We start from the raw sequence: 20302 nt of genomic DNA, 5'->3' as shown, positions 1-20302 counted from the left end.
ATGGGTAGTGAAAGTGAAAAGTAGCGTTGTAGAAATGTGCACTCAGTTTGTGTTCTTATTGTCAGGCTGTGTATTGTGACGTACTGTTAGCAAGGAAAGTTGAGTTGCGGAGCCCCAGCAGGAACTCGGAAAGTCTCAGGTTACTTTTTATAAAAGGAAGAACCTCTGAATCATTTAAAGAATATTCTGGTCAGAATCTTGAAATCACTAAATGTTTTTAAGCATTTTTGATCCATTGACTCTTCACCATTCTATATGAAAGCATTGCATCTTTAAAGCCACATTTCAGTAGCCCTTGGAGGTGAGGACTTTTTTGGCAAAGAGGTATCAGATCGGGTACACTCAGTATTGATTGCCCCTGGTAAAATTAACTTGCCCTGTGGATTACATTTAAGTACTGAAAGTCCAACTCTGAGCTTCCAAACAAGGCATTCTTCTTCTCCAAGCCTTCCCAATCACTGCTTTTTTCCTAAGCATGGTGCTTGCTGATAGAGGTGTTTGTGTGGGACTTAATATCCATTTCCTATAGCAGTTTCAATTAAATGTGCTGCCGTTGGGCAGTGCCTAATTATAGGCAGTCTTTTTTCCTCTGGACGAACTTTGTACATTAAATTGTCTTGGATTAGGTTTTCAAAAATAATTTAGCTTTAAAGGCAAGGAGGACCCAGAATGCCCTGTCATGGTCTTGCTTCATTCACTTCTTCTGGCAATGGAAGGAGAGAAAGCTTAACCACTTAAGAAGATGCAGTAAAAGCAAATTTGAAAAGTGAGATTTTAAGGACCATTTTAGTGTTATGAATATAAATTACATATCAGGATTATTCTTGTTGGCTTGTTACAAAGGAGATGGCTTGGTGAAAACCTCAGCAGTTTGACCACTGAATACATAATAGTAATTTAACCAACAAGCTTAATACACTAGAAATGTTCCCTGGCTCTGTGGTGCTCTCCTCCCTGCATCCCCTTCACTCAACCCTAGCACAGAAATGCTGACTTTGGGGAGCAATTTAATAGATGTCTGAAATTTTGATGAAATAAATGCTCTGTCTCTCACTTTTGAGTTTGGCCTTTTAAAGACTGATTATGCTGGTCTAAAGTACTGAAGCAATAGGGTTACAGTGTGGGCAACAGTTTTAAATCTTTGCCAGGTCTTCAGATTTTTTTATCATATATTTTTGTTTGCTATAGGGATTCACAAACAGCAGTCTGGTGACCAATAAAAATAATGCTGTAATTGCTGGGGATGGCTTCAGTGATTTTTTTTTTGCTGATAACCCACATTGTTTTGCATTATATCAAGGTCTGTAATTTACATTATCAGTGATCTAAATAATTGATGGGCAATTAACCACATGCAAAATGAAGTATTGAAGGAAAATCTCATTTTATGAGCAGCTTAAAATGGTTGGAGGGTGCAATATTTGAGGGTTCTTTATATTTGTGTCCATTGAAAAGCATTATCCAAATTGTTTTAATTACTTAAAGAAAAAGTATGGGTTTGGAGTGGGTGTACTAAAAACTCATAGGGTGTTAGTTAAGGGCCTACGTTTCTCAGAGTGTTCATGGCAGTAATTCTCAGCCTTGTCTACAAATTAGAGTAAATTAAATAATAAATATAAGACCTAGGCACTGGTATTTTTTTAAAGCCAGGTTTTTAAAGACAGGTTTAAGAAACACTGACCTACAGCGGTGTCATAGATTTAAGTCTGCCAGCTCTTGGAATGGATGGAAAGGTAGCCTCTGTTTCAGACCCTATGCAAGCTTTTATACGTAACAGTCATGTATTGAGGTCTCTATACTCTCTCAATTCTTACCTAGCCACTCATCTGGAGGCAATGAAGAAACAAACCATAATTCTAACAGCGTTCTCCTCCCTCCCTCCCTCCCTCCCTCCCTTCTTTTCCTCCTTTCCTCCCTCCCCACCCTCCCCTCTCTCTGTCCTCCCCTTCCTCCCCAGCAAAAGCATAGGAATTTTAAGATGGTACTAGTTGAATGAGAGTATCATCTTATCCGGTTTGACTTTTATTGGGAGACTACTTTTTGGTATAAATTATTTGCTTATGTTTTTAATATTAGAGTTTAGGCACTGGAGGTATAAATCAAGAGTACAAAAGAGTGATTTTTATCTTGATGGATGGAGAGTTTAAATTGCTTCCTTGTTAATTCAAATATTGTGATTAGACTTTAAAAACTTTGATCCCCATAATTCCCCACCCTGCCAGAGATACTGTGGATTGAACCCAGAACCTCGTACATGGAAGGAGGCACTCAACCACTGAGCTACATCCACTCCCCAGTGAGAGATGGTTTTTGTTTGTTTGTTTTGTTTTTAGGAGATACCAGGGATTGAACCTTGGATATTGTACATGGGAAGCAGGCACTCAACCACTTAAGCTATATCTGCTCCTCTCCCATACTTTTTGTTGTGGTGTGTGATGTTTCATTAAAATTGAGTCAGTGTCAGCATGTTTCAATTAAAAGAAAAAAGTGCTGTTCCTAAGGATGTTTGGATGGGAAGGAGTTCAGCACAGGATGAAACCTTAATGACTTAAAATTCATTAGGAGATGGCAGGAATCATACACTCCCACTCCAGGCTATATTGTGTGTCATCCAGATGGGAATTTTTAAAATGCTTCTGCTTAAGAGTTTTTCTTGCCTTGGCACTACTCAAAATCCCAGTTACTAAAACTACTGTTTTAACACTGTAAATTGGCAGCAAGTGGAAAATTACAGTGAATTTACACATGAGTTTTGCATTGCCATTTTTATATGACTCAAACAGTTTTATACAGTTGTAGCAAATTCTACCAGTGATTGCAGGTTCATCAGATTTTAAGGTGAAACAAGCATGAAAAAGTCATCCCTTTCATCCTCCGGTCCTCAGGCAGCTCCAAATCCAAACCTACCTAGATTAGAAGACTCTGCCCTGTTTTGAAAAATTCTGACAAGTATCTGAAGTGGTCATTCTATAGCTTTTTTTTTTTTTTAAGATTTTATTTTGTTTATTTCTCTCGTCCTTCCCCCCCCTCCATTGTCTGCTTTCTTGTATCCATTCACTGTTGTGTTCTTCTGTGTCTGCTTGCATTCTCGTCAGGCAGCACTGGAATCTATGTCTCTTTTTTATTGCTACATCTTGCTGCATGTTCTCCATGTGTGTGGTGCCACTCCTGGGCGGGCTGCGCTTTTCTTGCGGGGTGCACTCCTTGCACATGGGGCACCCCTACATGGCATCGCACACTCCTTGTGTATGGCAGCACTGCATGTGAGCCAGCTCACCACATGGGCTAGGAGGCCCTGGGTTCGAACTCTGGACCTCCTACATGGTAGGAGGATACTCTATCAGTTGAGCCACGTCCGCTTCCCTCTATAGCTTCTTTCACCCCCCTGTTTCATCATATAACAATATGCTCTTCACCACAACCCCACTCCCACCTCCCACAAATCTGCACAGCAATTTCAACCCATTTCCTCCAATTTAATGATAGAGGCCACTTGGGCCTTAAGCAAAAGAAATCAGAAAAATAATATATGAAGAACCATCTTAGTAAAACTAAATGCTATTCAAATGATACTCATAAAAATATCGTGTGCCGGAAAAAAAAATCTCACTGTACTTTTCCCTTCCTTTTCTTCTCTGGAATGTTGTTACCTAGCAGAGAAGAGAGTTGAAGGCAATTCAGAATTAGGCGAGCACCAGTTCATTTTTTTATTCAGTTGATCAATGACCACAGCTGATTGAAGGAAAAAGTCTATATTGGCAGTGTAGGAAACTGAGCCTCTATCTCCTTTGCCCCTTCCCTCTTTGTAGAATGATATCAGAACTTACATAAAAGTAGCTCTTCCTTATTGACTCTATAGCTACTTCTTTTTTTTTTTCACTTTTTTTATTTTTTAAAAGATACTTCAATTACATAAACGTTACAGAGAATATATAGGGGATTCCCATATGCCCCGCTCCCCACACCTCCCACATTTTCCCACATGAGCAGCATCTTTTATCAGTGTGCTACATTCATTGCAATTGATCAACACATTTTGGAGCATTGCCACTAAGCATAGATTATAGTTTACATTGTAGTTTACACTCTTTCCCATTCAACTGTAGGTTATGGTTATGGCTGCATATATAATGGCCTATATCTGTCATTGCGTTGTCACTCAGGATGACTTTCAAGTCCGGAAAATGTCGTGTCCCCCCCCCCACAATTACACCTGTTTTTCCCTCTCTCTAACCCCAGAACATCCATGGGTCACTGCCTCTACAAAAATGGTATTTCTTCCATTGCTAGACTTATAATAAGTCTATAGTGGAATACTAGTAAGTTTATTTTAGTGCATAGTTCGTTTCTGAATCCTGAGGATATAGCTACTTCTTGCTGCAGTGAAATACTAAACAACCATATGAATATTAAAGATTCCATTGCAAATTGCAATGTATACACGGATTTGACATTTTCTGTAATTCAAATAGGTACATAATAAGGGTCAAATCTATGTAGACTACAGTGAGACCTTAACCTTCAACAGAAGGCAGGTGGTGGGGTGTCAGGTGCATTCATTTTCTTTCTTGTAGTTTTAAGTTTTGCAAAATAGATACTATGAAAAACTTGTGTTCTTATCAGTAAGATGAGAAGACTACCAAGAAGACAGTCTCTGGATCAAAAAGTTACCATTCTGGGAATAGTATTGTTTACTAGTTTCCAGGGATTGTTTGAAAATTTCCCTGGCAATCACTGAATTTTAGCATGCACAGTACCTTAAACAATCAGTTGTTCTGATGTCCTATATTTGGGCAGGTGGGTAAACAGTTAAGCTACCCAGCACGGGGATACTTAATTGACTTTTTCCAAGTGGCCAGAGTTAGAGATCCAACAAACTCTCTTAGCCTCTGCCAAGGTAGAGTTCCTGAAGTTCTCCTTTATATTCATCCTGAAACTCTGTATTTTAATTTATTCTGATTACTTTTCAAGTGATTCCCTACAGATTTTAAAGGCAAAATTCCACTAAATAATGATTTCATATTCTTTAAATAAAAATGTGAGTCCAGAAGTTTTATCTGTCCTTGGTGGCAATTTTTATTTTTTTAAACTAAGAAATCATTTTCACTGTAATACGTAAGGTATAAAAATTCCAACTTGAGTGCATCCAAATATAGACGATATTTGGAGAGATCTTTGGAAGCTATAGTCTTGTTTAAAATGAATTTTTGGGGGGTGGGCAATTTTATTTTTATTTTATTTTTCTTTATTTTTAAAGAAATTTTAGATTACATAAGTGTTATATCCAAAATATAGGGGATTCTCTCATACCCCACCCCACCCCCTCCCACACTTTCCCCCATTAACACCATCTTTCATTAATGTGGTACATTTGTTACAATTGATGAACAAATATTGAAACATTGCTACTAACCATGGTCAGTGGTTTACATTATGGTTTACACTTTGTACCGTACACTTTTATAGGTTTTGACAAAATGTACAATATCCATCATTGCAAAATCATGCAGAACAATTCCAATGCTCTAAAAATATCCTATGTTCCATTGATTCTTCCCTCCCTCTCCCCTTGGAACCTATGGTAACCACTAAGTTTTCAAGTTTTGAAGAATAAGGTTCATAGTTACATGCATTAATATTGTGGGCTTGACATACTGGTCTATTTTCTTTTATTAGGCACTGCCTATGTTCTTGAGCAATTCTTGCCCTCTATTTGAGAACATAGCAGGACTTCCCAGGATGGGAGTTTAATATTTTCTTGTTTATTGTGTGGGTCTCCACCCACTAAAATGACATCCTATGCCAAGATAAACACATTCATGTTCCATCGAGGCATATTCCATCGAGGCATGCCCCAGGGTGCTCCCTTTCCCACGTACCACCCCACCATCTATCCTTGCACCAGTGACCCTCCCCTGCCATTTTTGCCAAAAGAACATTCCCACCATTGTAGTTTCAACCACAGACCTATGGATCCCCAGAGTTCACCTTTAAATAGATAATTGTAAGGAAGGATAATCCATGCAGCTATTAAAATTTTTTTTGGTTGGGAAATTATCTTTTTATAAGTTAATACTAGAAATGCATCCATGGTTTCTGTCATGCTTTCTTTGACTTAAGTATTTGGTGGTATCAAACATAGTATAGTACCATTAAAGGAGGCTTTCCCAAATTTATGAAATGCATTTATTTCCAAGAAACTTTAAGTACTTTACACAGTAACCCAGTTTATACTCGTATCTGTGAGGTCGTTAACAAAGTATACTATCCTGATTTAAGATAAGAGAACAGTGAAATTAATGGGTGAGCTGAAACAGAGCCCAATTTCAGAACTTTCTAGATTCAGTGACTCTACTTTTAAAAAAAATGATAAAGTACCACTGGAGATAAATTGTGTGAAATGGAGCTCTTGGGCAATATAGCATCTGAGAGATTCCATAGGAATCTCTTTCCTATAAAGCCAAAGTCTCTTTGTAGAAATAGTTGGTTATTCTGTAATAGAGGTAGTGGTTCTATTTCTGACCTGTATACTTTTAAGTGATTATTTTTTGTTTAGAATTAATTTGCATTCTGCATTTTACCATCTGGAAGGTGTTTGTCAAGGCTTTCCTCAGTAATTGTATAATAAATGAAATATTCTCAGTCTGATCTTTCCTAAGTTAGTGTGTTGCTTTAGTGGTTACGGTTAAGGTTCATCTGGGCTGTGGAGGGAAGAAAAATGACAGGTACTAATCTTCACTTAGTCAACCACTGAGAGTTTAGTGGATTTTGAATTTCCTGACAGGGTTTTCTCCTCTCCTACTAACCTCTTCCCCAGACAGTAGCCAAACATGCTTAGACAAGAAGTTTGAATTCTGTAGAAACATGGAGAAATGTGACGAGCGGCTTACCTTTTCCTTCTTTCTCTTGGTCAGTGTGCTGGAGAAGAGAAACGAGTTGGTACACGCACTGTGTTCGTTGGCAATCATCCCATTTCAGAAACAGAAGCTTACATTGCACAAAGATTTTGTGATAATAGAATAGTCTCATCTAAGGTAAGTATTTTTTTAAATTCAATAGAGGTTGATATGGTGAGTCAGATAATGTACTCTATAAAATTTATGCTTCTGAGGAAGTTGATGTGTTTATATATGAATTTGTAATTATGCGCTCATACAGATTTTATACCAACTGTGGTAATTATTCCACTGCAAGGTAGGTTTTGTTTTGCTTTCAAATCATTTTGTCATTTTATGGTGAAAGGTCATTCATTTTGCCTTCCAATTCGATTCAGTATGGAATATACATATGGCCTTAAGCCTTGAAGTGTGTGAAAAGTAGGAATTATTTCTTACTGATTTGCCCTAAAATTGCTCGATTAGGAAGGAAATGACCTGTATTCTTTTGTGGGCAGGTGCTATCCCAGAATGACACTTATTTGCCTCTCTTTCTATTCCCCTGTCCCAGGCTTGTCAAGTATACTGCTGGGTCCTAAAGGGTACATTCTGTAGCTGTGTGTGTCAGCATCTGAATACAGATCTTACCTTCAACATGGTATAGTACTAAGAGTAGTGTCCTGAGAAGATTCCAGTCTGACCGTTTACTAACTGTTTGACCTTTGCTAAACAAATCACTGAGTCTGAATGTCCTCACCTGTGAAAGCATTTGTTAGCGCTCTTAGTGCCCAGTAGTTACATTCTACAAGCATTAGCTAGCTTTCATCCCCCCCACCCCCACCCCCCGGCTTTACCTCTGGCTGACTAGCCTAGGTGCTAGATGACTAGTCTTCTGCCATCTCCTGAAGAATGGCATAGACCACCATTGGTGTTTTCCTCATGCAGCCTGGCAGGGTGGAGTCCAAATGTCAGTGACATTTGGTTCACTACAAGTTCACAAACACTTAGGACCTGAAACAAAGCTATGCCCTCTCTTAAAATCTTTAACACTTTGGTTTACAAACATGCATTCGATTTCTCCTTTGAGTAATGATGTGTAGTAGAGATTATTTTTAGATAGGAGAGTAACATGTAAATTATGGACAGTGTGAGTGAAAATTGCGTTGCCCCTATACCTATAGAGCACAGTATATTTAGGTAAAATGTCTGTTTCCTGTTATTTTTATACCCTTATGGCAGAAAGTTTATCCTCAGCCAGAGGTTTTTGTATTTATGCCCAAGATAATGAACAGTCCTTTCACTGAAATTTTTGACTCACCCTGTGGGAACTGTAATAGTCCTTTGACCTCAGAATCATGCAATTATAGGACTGAAAGGTCCTAAGTGGTCATCTTGTTCAGTTCACTGACATTACAGATGGAGACGCCAAGGCTAGAAATAATAAGTTAGTGACATGGTCACCAAGCACAGAGTTAGCGATAAAGCCAAGAACAGAACTACTTAAAAAATGTCTAGTTTGCCTTAAATTAAGAGCCCTCTTCACATCATCGAGCTATTTGGGCTCCTTCCTCCAAAAATGTTTCCTTGGGAATTATTGTTTTCCCTAGTATTTAATGTGGGGAAGATGGTAAAGTGATACAGTTTTCATTGAACCTAGGGATGACCATTTTATGCAATGTACCATGTGTTGTCACATTTTTAAAAAATTTAAAGACTCAGTTTAATTCTTATTCTTTATATATTTAATAAAAGACTTTTCATACTTTATTCATAAAATAAGAACTTTTCATGCATGTAGGATCTCACAGCATTATTGAGTGATTCATCAATCAGGTGGCAGTCATTCCATTCACAAAGTAGAAGCAAGCTCTTCACTTTGAAGGGTGTTCTGATTTGGGTGACATTTAAATTTGTTGATTTCCTGTCTTAGAATCAATATACATTGATTAGTGTGGTATGCTTGTCCATTCTGATAAGCTATCTCTCTCTATTGGACCAAAACTAGTTTTGTCACCAGGTATTGTTTAACTGCCCTTCTGTAGGGTGAATTCCATTTTCTTGGAAAGCCCTTACAGGTCAGTTGTTTTCCTTTTCTGGAAAAGTCCTCAGAAAGGGGTCTTCCCCTGGCACCGCCCAGTGCAGGCAGCCATCTAATTTTATTTAACATAATCTAATTTCCTTTTCACAAGTATGCAAAACAACATAATAGATCATTTTTTAAAAATAGCCCATGGGCACAAATGTTTCTAAGCAGATTAGTTTATATGTATTAGAAACCAGATGAAGGTGTGAACATTTCTGCATTGATAGACAAACATATCTCTTTTTTCTTTGGGAATATGATATATGTTTATAATTTCTCTAGTTTTTGTATTAATCTGCTTTTTCATAAAAGCAGTAGAGCAGAAAAAGAAGAATTTGGCAATATAGTAACTTCCCAAAAAGAGTGAAATTGTAATATAACAAATAATTCTTAAGTGGACAGCATAGTGGTGAAGAGCTTCATCTCTGGAGATAGAATATCTGGATTTGAAGTTAAAATACATCACACAACCTTCCTGGGTCTCAGTTTTCTTGGCTGAAAAATGGGGGTCTTGATAGTAACTACCTTATAGGATTATGGTGAGGATGAAATAAAATAATCCACATAAAGCATTTGGCACTGTGCTTGGCATGTTGGAAGAACTCAGTAAATAGTGATTACTGTTACGGACTGAACAGTATTGTTGATTTTTAAAAATATGTGGTGTAGTGTTTACTAAAGGAGACCTTCAAGTCCACTCAGGAGAGACCAGTAGTTTCATAATTGGACTTTTTTCTTTCTCACATTCTCTTTTGAGTGTTTCTACCAGAATCCCTTAATTTAAGAAATGTATACTTTATGGAATATATTAGCTGCCTTTCAATTTTTTGGCAAGTGTAGATTTCCTTTCTCTACCCTTCAGTGATTAAAACAAAAAAGCTTTATCTTAATTGCATATTTTTTGTTTACAAATACTGTCAGTAATGTCAGTGTTAACATTGGGAGTAAGTCTTGTTAATTCTGGGAACACTGAAGATGATAAACACTTTGACCTAATTTAAATCTTATTTCCTTATAAAATTAGTATTCTCTTTTATTGGGAACATAATACTTTCTTTAGAAAAACTTGTCCTGTACGGCTGTACTACTTTAATGTACTACTCTGCAGGGACTTGGGAATCACCAGAATTTTGTAGCTGGTACAAAACTTGGAATTTCCCTTCTTTAGCAAAAAGTGCATTGATTGTATCAACTTCCATCATGTTTATCTCTTCTCCTTTTTTACAATTTAAAATTCTGAGCCTCATCTTGAAGTCCCTTCAAAGGAATAAGAATCAGTGGGCTGCACTTAATGACGATATGCCCACTTTAGTACTTACAGGTGAAAAAATGTTTTGGATTAAAGTTCCAAGCCTGAAATTATACTAGCATTTCTCCTCATTTTAAAAATCAGACTTGTCAATAGAATTTATTAGACTTCACTCTCTATAATTCTTCTCTGACTCCCTGAATGTGCCTTTTTTGGTGGTTTCTAAGTCCTGATCCAGATATATTCTCGTAGTTTCTTTTGCTCTTCCTACTGAATTGACAGTGGAAAGAATGATGCTTAAAAATGAGAGAGTTCTTTTGTAGGAGGAAAGAGAGTTACATCTGTGATGATGGTCAAGACTCCAGAGATTAGCTGAGTAAGGGGTTTTAATTTGTTCATTCATCCATCCCAACCACTTTATTGAGTGTCTAATTTGTGCCAGGCATTGTACTAGTTGTTGGGGAAAAGTAGTAAATAAGACAGATAAAGATTCTTCCCTTTGAAAACTTGTTGTGGGAGAAACTTTAATAAAAAAGTCACACTTTAATTATTTGCTATTTGTTATCAAGGAAGTATAGGATGATATGAGAGCACATAGCAGGGTATGTAATTTAGATAGGGTCATGGAAAATGAAGGTGCAGAACTGGATGGACCAATGGTAATGCTCAGAGCCTAGTATCATCGAAAACGGAAAACTTCATTTCTGAAAAAAAGTTATATACTATGTCTTCGAATATTTGCTTATTCATGTGTGTGAGGTTTGGGTTTTAACATGTTTTCAAAGTATTATACTATACTAGGTATCACTTTATATGGTAATTTGGACCCATATCAGTTAATATTGTTAGGATTTTAGAAGTTTCCTTTCTGTTAATCTTTCCTTCTTCCTCCCTTACAGTATACACTTTGGAATTTCCTTCCAAAGAATCTGTTTGAACAGTTTAGGAGAATTGCAAATTTTTATTTTCTCATCATTTTCCTTGTACAGGTAAGAACTCCATAAACAGCCACTCAACTTTTTTTCCTAACCTTAAAATGCCACTTGGTAAAAAATATTCGGGGCTCACTATAATAAGACTTTTTAAAGAGTTATAATTCTACATTTTAAGGTTTATGTGATTTTACATATTTCTAAGGTACTGTTTTTTACTAGAAAAGTTAAGATTTTATTTCATTGTTACTTTCTTTAAAGCTTTAATGGATTTCACATCTTTGTTCATCCTGGAAGGACATGCATTGTTTACCATTAATGTAGTAGTATATATCATAACTGAAAATATTTCAAATTAATAATTTAATGGTTTTACTTTGTGATATAGCAGTTACAGCCTATTTGAAAATTTATCACTGATTTTCCTGAATTACCAGTTTTTGCTCTTCCGTATTCACTTACTCACTTTCAGGGTGAAAGCCTGGTAGATCCTTCTGCCTTTCTTTGTTCCTTCTGAGGGTTTGCCTGTTTTAAACATTGTAAATTGCATCTTCAGGCTTTAAGTCTATAACCCATTAAAATCTCTCTCCTGTCAAAATAACCCCTTGAAAATTTTACTACATTAAGGCATTTTTTCTCATTTCATTTTTTTAAATGAAACAGAAAAATCGCAATGAAATGTGCTCAAATGCCTTGTTGATGTTAAGTGCTTCTGTTTATCTACTTTGAGGCTTTGAGTTAATGGTACTGTAATTGAATTTAGCCCTGCTACTTAAAACCAATCTGGGTTTTCATATGGGAAGGAGCCAATTTCATTCTTGAATGACGGAACATTCGAAAAGGAGCCCCTCTAGATTCATGGCCAAATATATTTTACAGGGCACATAACACAAGCTATATAGAGGATGCTGCTGGCAGTCTTTCCACTTGGTCTGCAATGCATTTCACTTCCTCCCATGTGTCTTACAGTAGTCCACATAACATATACGGTAGTAGGTACAGTGAGAATCAGGACATGGCTCTTCTCCCCTTAAAGAATTTGTTACAGCTGAGAAGATAACCACATATTCACTTAATTTAATGTCATTTCCTACAAGCAACATGAGCAAAATGCTATCGCAATACAGTGGAAGTTATGATTCTTTCTACCCAGGAAGAGTATGAGATGGCTTCACAAAAGAGGTGATACCTGACCTGCTTCCTGAAAGATTAGGAGTTAACCTGGTAGAGAATACCAGACCTGACCCCAGGGATAGGGAGGAGATTTGCATCAAGGCACCGAGCCATGTGAAGGCCTGGTGTGTAGATGGAATGGAAGCCTTGCCTGCAACACAAGGTGTGTGGCAGAAGCCAGCCTGCGTGGGACTTGAAGATGAGAGTCAGTGAGTTGGGAGAAAAGAGTCAGCTCCTGATTCCCCTCTCCCTTAAATCCAGTGCTCTATTGATATTTCCTACTTTAGCGAATGACAGCAACATCCACCCAGGAGTGTTGACCAGACACTAAGAAAACATCTTTAATCACCTGCAACATCTAATCTCTTACCAGTCCTGCCATTGCCTCCTAAATATCTCTGGAATTTCTTTCCATGTCTGCTGCTCCCACTCTAGTCCAAGTCATCTTTCTACCTGCATTACATCAGTAGCCTCCTGAATGGACTTCCTGCCCTCCATTCTTGTTTATTTTTTAAACCACTTTTTAAAAGCTGCTTATTGTAGTAACCTAAGAAAACAAATTTTTAACTTTTTATTTTGAAATAATTCCAAACTTACAGGGCAGTTGGAAAAATAATGCAAACCCCTTACAAAGAACTCCTTCATACGCCCATCCACCTGATACCCAGATCTACCAATTTTAACATTTTGTCACCTTTGCCATTTCTTTCTTTCTCTCTCTAATGAACTTTTTAAAAAAAAAATTTATTTCTCTCCCCTACCCCCCCCGCCCCTGTTGTCTGTTCTCTGTGTCCATTTGCTGCGTGTTCTTTGTCCGCTTCTGTTGTCAGCAGCATGGGAATCTGTGTGTCTCTTTCGTGCATCATCTTGTTGTGTCAGCTCTCCTTGGGTGCGGCGTCATTCTTAGGCAGGCTGCACTTTCTTTTGCGCTGGGCAGCTCTCCTTACGGGGTGCACTCCTTGTTCGTGGGGCTCCCCTACACGGCGGACACCCCTGCGTGGCAGGGCACTCCTTGCGCACATCAGCACTGTGCATGGGCCAGCTCCGCACGGGTCAAGGGTTTGAACTGTGGACCTCCCATGTGGTAGGCGGACGCCCTATCCACTGGGCCAAATCAGCTTCCCTGTAATGAACTTTTGAGAGCAGATTGCATGCACCATACACCTTGAATACGTAGTACTTCCATGTACATTTCCTACGAACAAAGATATTCTGTTATGTATTCATCTTAGGTGCAGTGGTCAAGTTCAAGAAATTTAACATGGATACAAAGCTTACATTCTATATTCCAATTTTTTCTTATGTCCCAACAATGTCCTTTTGAGCCTATTCTCCTCCATTCTTAGATCCCATCCAGTATCATGTATTGCATTTATATCTCATTCTCTCTTTGATTTCTCTTTCTGTCTTTCCTTCTTTTTTAATTGTGGAAACATACAACATAAATCTTCCCATTCCACGCCCTCCTAAGCATAGCATTCAGTGAGATTAATCACATTCCCAATGATGAATTGCCCTCCCCATCGTCCATTACTAGAGCTTCACTTTGCCCCAAATAGAAGCCTTAGACTCATTTTCAATTAACTCCCCATTGCCTTGCACCCTAGCCACTGGTAACCTGTACTCTGATTTCTCTATGAGTTTGGATATTCTCTGCTATTTTCTTTGTGGTTACCATGGGGCTTAAATTTAACATCCTATATCTATAACAGTCTTCTTGCTTTGATACCGACTTAACTTCAGAAGCATACATAGTTTATATTCCTATACAAATTACATGTTTCTACATTTTGGCTCCAGAATCATTGCTTTTATCATTACATTTTGTGCATTTGCCTTTAAGATCCAATAGGAAGTAAAAAGTGGAGTTACAAATTAAAAAATATAGTAGTACTGGTGTTCACATTTACCCATGTCAGTATCTTTACAGGAGACCTTTATTTCTTCATGTGGCCTCAGTCAAGTGTCTAACATCCTATCCTTTCAACCTATAGAACTCCCTTCAACATTTCTTGTACAGATAGTATAGTAGTGATGCAGTCCCTCAGTTTTTGTTTATCTGGAAATGTCTTAATCCTTACTTCATTTTTGAAAGGCAGTTTTGCTGGAAATAGAATTCCTGGTTGGCAGGGTTTTTGCTTCCAGCACTGTCAATAGGTCTTCCCACTGCCTCCTTCCCCCCATGCTTTCTGATGAGAAATGTCATGTAATCTTATTGAGGTTCCCTCATATATGACACATTGCTTCTTTCTTGCAGTTTTCAGAATTCTCTTTATCTTTGGAATTTGACAGTTTGCTTATAACATGGTATGGTGTGGGTCTATTTGAATTTATCCTGTTTGGAGTTTGTTGAGCATGTTTAATGTATGTATATTCATGTCTTCATTAAATTTGGAGAATTTACAGTAATTATTTCTTTGAATATTCTTTCTGTCCTTTTCTCTCTTTCTTCATCTGTGATTTCCACAATGTGTGTATTGGTATGCTTGATGGTGTCCCACATGTTCTTCAAGCTCTGTTCACTTTTCTTCATTCTTTCCTCTTTCTGCTCCAACTGGAGTTGTCTTGCCTGCACATTTACTGATTCTTGTTCCTGTCAGCTCCAATCTGCCATTGAACCTCCCTAGGTGATTTTTAATTTTTGTTACTATGGTCTTCAGCTCTTTTTCCATTCCTTTTCATAGTTTCTATCTCTCTACTGGTATTCTTTTTGGTTCATCTGTTGTTTTCCTGATTTCCTTTAGGACTTTAACAATGTTTTCCTTTAGCTCTTTCAGCATATTTAGGACTAATTTTTTGAAGTTTTTGTCTAGAATGTTTGAGGTCTGCTCCTCCTCATTGATGGTTTCTATTGCTTTAATCTTCTTCTTAGCCTGGGCCATCTCGTCCTGTATCTTTGTATATAGTATTTTTAAAAATCTTTTATTGAAACCTGGGCATTTTGATATTTTAATGTATTATCACTGGAATTTAGGCTCTGAGGCATTTGTTCCTTAAGTTTGTATCCAGCTATTATTATGACAGAGCCTTCAGTGAATGCCTGGAGCTAACCAAGAAAATAAGGAAAAAAAGAAAACACGTTTCCCTATTTTTACAGATTGTCCTGTGCCAGTGTTCTCCTTCAGAGCTTATCCACATTATGGGTTTGGAGAACAGCTCTAGGCCAAAGGGTAGGGGTCTCCCTGATCCTTTATGCTCATACCTCTTGACCTGGGCATGTGGTGTGACCCTAGGAATTCCCTGTCTACATTAATATAAATGCCCCCCCTTCACTAGGAAACCATTTCCTCAAAGTCCTAGAAACTGCACTGTATGTCCTACAGTCAATTATCCCTTGTCCCAGGTAGCACAACTTCACTGCTCTCCTGGAAGGTTCTGTAGGAATGCTCTGTAGGAGTGCTGGGTGAGCCACATTTGACACACAGGGCAAGTTTTGGGATGGCAAGTTCTATAGGCCACCGCCAGGCATATTAGGCCAGAATACATGCTCTCAGAATATGCCCTGAAGTGTCTTACTCCAGTATCTTCCTTACCTCCACTCTTGTTCCCTTCCAATCCATCTTCCACAACTCAGTGAGAATGATCTTTTCAAAATGCAGTTCTAATAATGTCACCTCTCCCTGTTTAAAACCTTCAGTGACTTCCTACTTTTTTGTGGGATAAAGAAGGAGCAGTTATTTTTGGCCTAGAGGCCCCTACCTGATCTGACCCCTCCCTCTGTCTGGAACCCTGTCTGGAACCACATGCCCTGTTGCTACCGGCTTCTTTCATTTCTTTACATGTGCTGCACTCCCTCCTAGCACAGAGACTTTGTATACACTGTTCATTATGCCTGATAAGCTACCCTTCACTGAGTAAACTCATACTCTTCAGAACTCATCATCTACATACTTGTAATTTTATCTACAGGCTACATGAAGGCAGGAACTTGTCTCCATCTTGCTTAAAGGTACATCTCTTGAGCCTGGCTGATAATAACAAGGGGGCTGGCAGAGAGGCAGTCAACAAATAGGTGTCAGATGATTGGGTAGATTTCAGTAAAAGTGTTAACCAAGCTGGTATGAGAACTTACACCTGAATTTAGGACTATTTTTTAAACTGACTACTGTGTGAGTTGCTTTGGTTATCATGAAAATTGACATTTACCTGCTCCCAAAATGTGTTTTGTCAGTATTTCTGTATGAAATGGTTGCAATATTTAAGTGCTACGTACAAGATAATGGCTTATTTTCATTTTACTTTAAATTTAGTTTATTTCTTTTCCTAGGTCACAGTAGATACACCAACCAGCCCAGTTACCAGTGGACTTCCACTATTCTTTGTTATAACTGTTACAGCCATCAAGCAGGTAAATTTCATATGTACAGTTATGCCTGTATGCCAACCTAGTGTAATTTGAATTTCATTGTCAAAGCTTCTTTTTCGTATTTATATAGAGTGGGCAATATCCTTGATGGATTTAGTTTATATCCGGTTACCCATTGAAAACCTATTCAATTGATTTAAGGCACACCCTTAACTTCTATGCTCCTTTCCTCCTCAATGTTTTTGTGGCGATATGACCAAAAAAAAAAAAAAAAGTGTAGGTAGAAAGAACAATAGAGTTGGAAATTGGGAGGTAGGTGTTTTTTTCAGTGCATTGTTTCCATCTGGTATGTCTACCTGAAAATTCTCTTTCTAGTGGACTTCTTTTGTTGCTTATAGCAGAGAACTCAAGATCACAAATACTTGAATTTTATTGTCTTTCCAGATGCTGCTGAAGGACTTAGGGTTGGTGGGTAGGGGAAACTTTTATTCATATTTCTTCTTGTCAGAGCTGACAACTGCCAGAGATTGTGATCTAATTTCTGTTTTAATTTGCCAAAGTGCTGCCTATGTAAAGTACCAGAAGCACGTTGGCCTTTATAGTGGGAATTTCTCTGGGGTAAAAGCTTAACGGTTACAAGGCCCCAAAATGTCCAAATTAAGGCATTAGCAGAGATGTTTTCTCACCAAAGTCAGCTGCACGAGGTGAAGCAAGATGGCTGCCAATCGCTGCTGGGGTCTCTTGCCTTCCCTTTCAGAATCTCTCGTCTCCCGGAGCTCAGGTATGAGCAATCAGACGTAGGGCTTGTCTCCTTCTGGGCCTCCTTTATCAGTTTCAGCTGCTCCACTTTCTTCTTGATTTCAGCTGCAAGCTATCAGGCATGTTGCTAGTCTCTCCCTGGGCCTCAGCTCTTTGGGCCCCTTGGGCTGCTCTCCTTGTAGCTGAGCTGTGGGGCAAACTGGAGTTCTTTCTCTCACATTGCAGAATCAATATGGTGGCTTCCTTTTCCTGTGTCTTTGCATTTATCAGGCCCAGCAAGAGGGCAGAAAATCAACCTGAGTTATGCCCCACTGACATAGTCCAATTGAAAGCATCTCAGGCCCACAGGAATGCATTAGTTCACAAACATAATCTTTGTCTTTTGGGGATTCATAAAATAATTTCGAACTGCCACAATGCCTTTGAAGTACTTTGAGCCTTTTACGCAATAGTAACTTTGAAAGATTCCAGGTGAAATTGAAAATAGAAATGGCAAAATGTATGTGAAGTGGGGTGGGTTAGCTATGTTTAGTATGTATTGGGACAGGCCACAGAACATAACTAATTACAAACAAACATACTTGTAAATAATAGCTATCAAGGTCCTTTTAAAAAGTGCCCAAAGGGAAGTATTTGGCTCAACTGATAGAGCATCTGCCTACCACATGGGAGGTCCAGGGTTCAAACCTAGGGCCTCCTGACCCATGTGGTGAACTGGCCCACGCACAGTGCTGATGCATGCAAGGAGTGCCGTGCCATGCAGGGGTGTCCCCCACAGAGGGGAACCCCATGTGCAAGGAGTGTGCCCTGTAAGGAGAGCCACCCCGTGTGAAAAAAGTGCAGCCTGCCCGGGAGTGGCGCCACACACACACACAGCTGATGCAGCAAGATGACACAACAAAAAGAGACACAGATTCCCCATGCCGCTTACAAGAATCCAAGCGGACATAGAATAACACACAGCAAATGAATACAGAGAGCAGATGGGGGGGGGGGGGAAGGGACAGAAATAAATAAAAAATAAATCTTTAAAAAAAAATATAAAGGTGCCTAAAGTAGCTTACAAAATGAAGTCCTGCCTAGCAGTTTTGGGAACAAGGTTACCTTTCCTCTTGGGGCTATCTGTCTTCCAGCTTACTTACCAGGAAATGCAAGGGTATTTTATCAAGTGTTTTGCTGCTAAATAAAGACTTTTGGAATGTTCTTTCCCTCAGGTCCTTAGGATTATTTCCTTTAACATCACAGAATTGGCTTTCCCAAAAATAGCATGCGTGATTTTCAAAAGCTTTTACTGATTCATTTTACTCCCCATTAATAGTTCATGTTAGTTCCTTTCTTTTCTCCCTGTCATCAGAGAAAGTACCCCATGAAGTGATAGCGAAACATTGTCATAAAGAAGGACAAAAGAGTAAATGAATATAGCCCTCTAAGAGAAAAAGGGGAAAGTGATCAAGAGATTTTTTCAAACATTTGTATTTGAAAAGGTATAGGCATTCCTACCAAAACAAGCAATGGGTATCAAAAAAAAAAGGCTCAGAGGTCATGCTCAAACAAATGAATGTCCTCTTTCCTTAGTTCTTTTGGCTTAAATCTATCCCAGACAAAAAGCCCAAAGAAAAATGGACCAGTACATCTTTCCCTGATTATTTTGCCTCTCAAAAGTGAATACCAACTAATATTTTTTTTAATCACCAAGTCAATTGAGTTAAACTGTTGATCTCAAATAAAACTTACCAAAGATTCTTTTTCAAAACAACCCTAACTTGCCTTTTCCTATTCTCTGTGGATGGGGAAAAATGACACTATTTCCTCAGAGACTATAACTCCAATAGTCTCCGACAGAAGAATATAATGATTAAGTTTGTAAGAAAATAAAAACTCAGAGTAATTTTTTTTCAAATTAAAGTAGAGAAAATTAACATTAGCTTGAGGAAGAGTAGAATTAGAAAAATAAATCATAGTCCTTCACAGTTGAAGAACAACAGACCTGTGTTTTCATTGATACTTACATGAAGAATGAAGGAGCCTTTTAGCACAATAAAGCTATTTACCTAAGGGGTATGTCAAAGTGTGTCTCAGGTTTTGCTATTAAAATGTATAGCATTGTCTCTTTAGCATTCTGAGTTGAAATTAATTCTCATAAATAAAGTGTAAATATCTGCTTTTGACTCATGGGGGAGGGTAGGTTATAGAGATTTATTAGCAAGTTTACTTCATTATCTGAGCTTAATTATATGTTTTTTTTTTATCCTTCTAGGGATATGAAGATTGGCTGAGACATAGAGCTGACAATGAAGTTAACAAGAGCACTGTCTACATCATTGAAAATGCAAAGCGAGTGAGAAAAGAAAGTGAAAAAATCAAGGTATTCTTTTAAAAAGAACATTTCCATGCAAATACAGATTAAAGATGAAAGCTAATAGAAATCATATCCTCCAGAACAACAGAAGAATTAGGGTGGAACAGAGAGGGAAGAGGTTAAGTGAAGATACCATTCTGGAATCATTTAGGGCTGTGACTAGAATTCATAAAAATAATACAGTCCTTCCTGTACTTCTATCAGGTAGTATCACTACTGAATTATTAATTAAATCCTTAGAATTACTGGGTCTCAATTTGCGATATCCCCAATAATTAAATTTTCTTGAAACTTCTTATATTAATGATACAAAATGAGTTCCAAAAAGTCAAATGGGGGGACAGGTGTGGCTCAAGCTGTTGAGTGCCTGCTTCCTACATGGGAAGTCCCAGGTTTGGTTCCTGGTGCCTCCTAAAAACAAAAAAAAACAGCAAGCAAACAAACAAGAAAACCAACTCAAGGGAGCAGTGTGGGTCAGTGGTTGAGTGCTGGCTTCCCACATAGTAGTTCCTGGGTTCAATCCCTGGTACCTCATTAAAAATGAGTGGAAGGGTCACCTGATTTTG

General features: G+C 38.2%; 1 protein-coding gene across 2 annotated transcripts in view; it reads left to right on the top strand.

Moving 5' to 3' along the window:
* Nucleotides 1-20302, top strand: part of ATP11C (ATPase phospholipid transporting 11C) — a 211215-nt gene that overhangs the window by 95351 nt on the left and 95562 nt on the right. For both annotated transcript variants that reach the window (XM_058291552.1, XM_058291550.2), the window contains exons 2-5: nucleotides 6915-7034; nucleotides 11107-11196; nucleotides 16580-16660; nucleotides 19635-19742. In XM_058291552.1, the coding sequence (XP_058147535.1) occupies nucleotides 6915-7034; nucleotides 11107-11196; nucleotides 16580-16660; nucleotides 19635-19742 (399 nt within the window). The remainder of the gene's footprint in view (nucleotides 1-6914; nucleotides 7035-11106; nucleotides 11197-16579; nucleotides 16661-19634; nucleotides 19743-20302) is intronic.

Source organism: Dasypus novemcinctus, chromosome X (assembly GCF_030445035.2).
Source record: "Dasypus novemcinctus isolate mDasNov1 chromosome X, mDasNov1.1.hap2, whole genome shotgun sequence".
Taxonomy (NCBI): domain Eukaryota; kingdom Metazoa; phylum Chordata; class Mammalia; order Cingulata; family Dasypodidae; genus Dasypus; species Dasypus novemcinctus.
The sequence above is the reverse complement of the archived record's forward strand: the minus strand, read 5'-3'. Positions and strand labels throughout refer to the sequence as shown.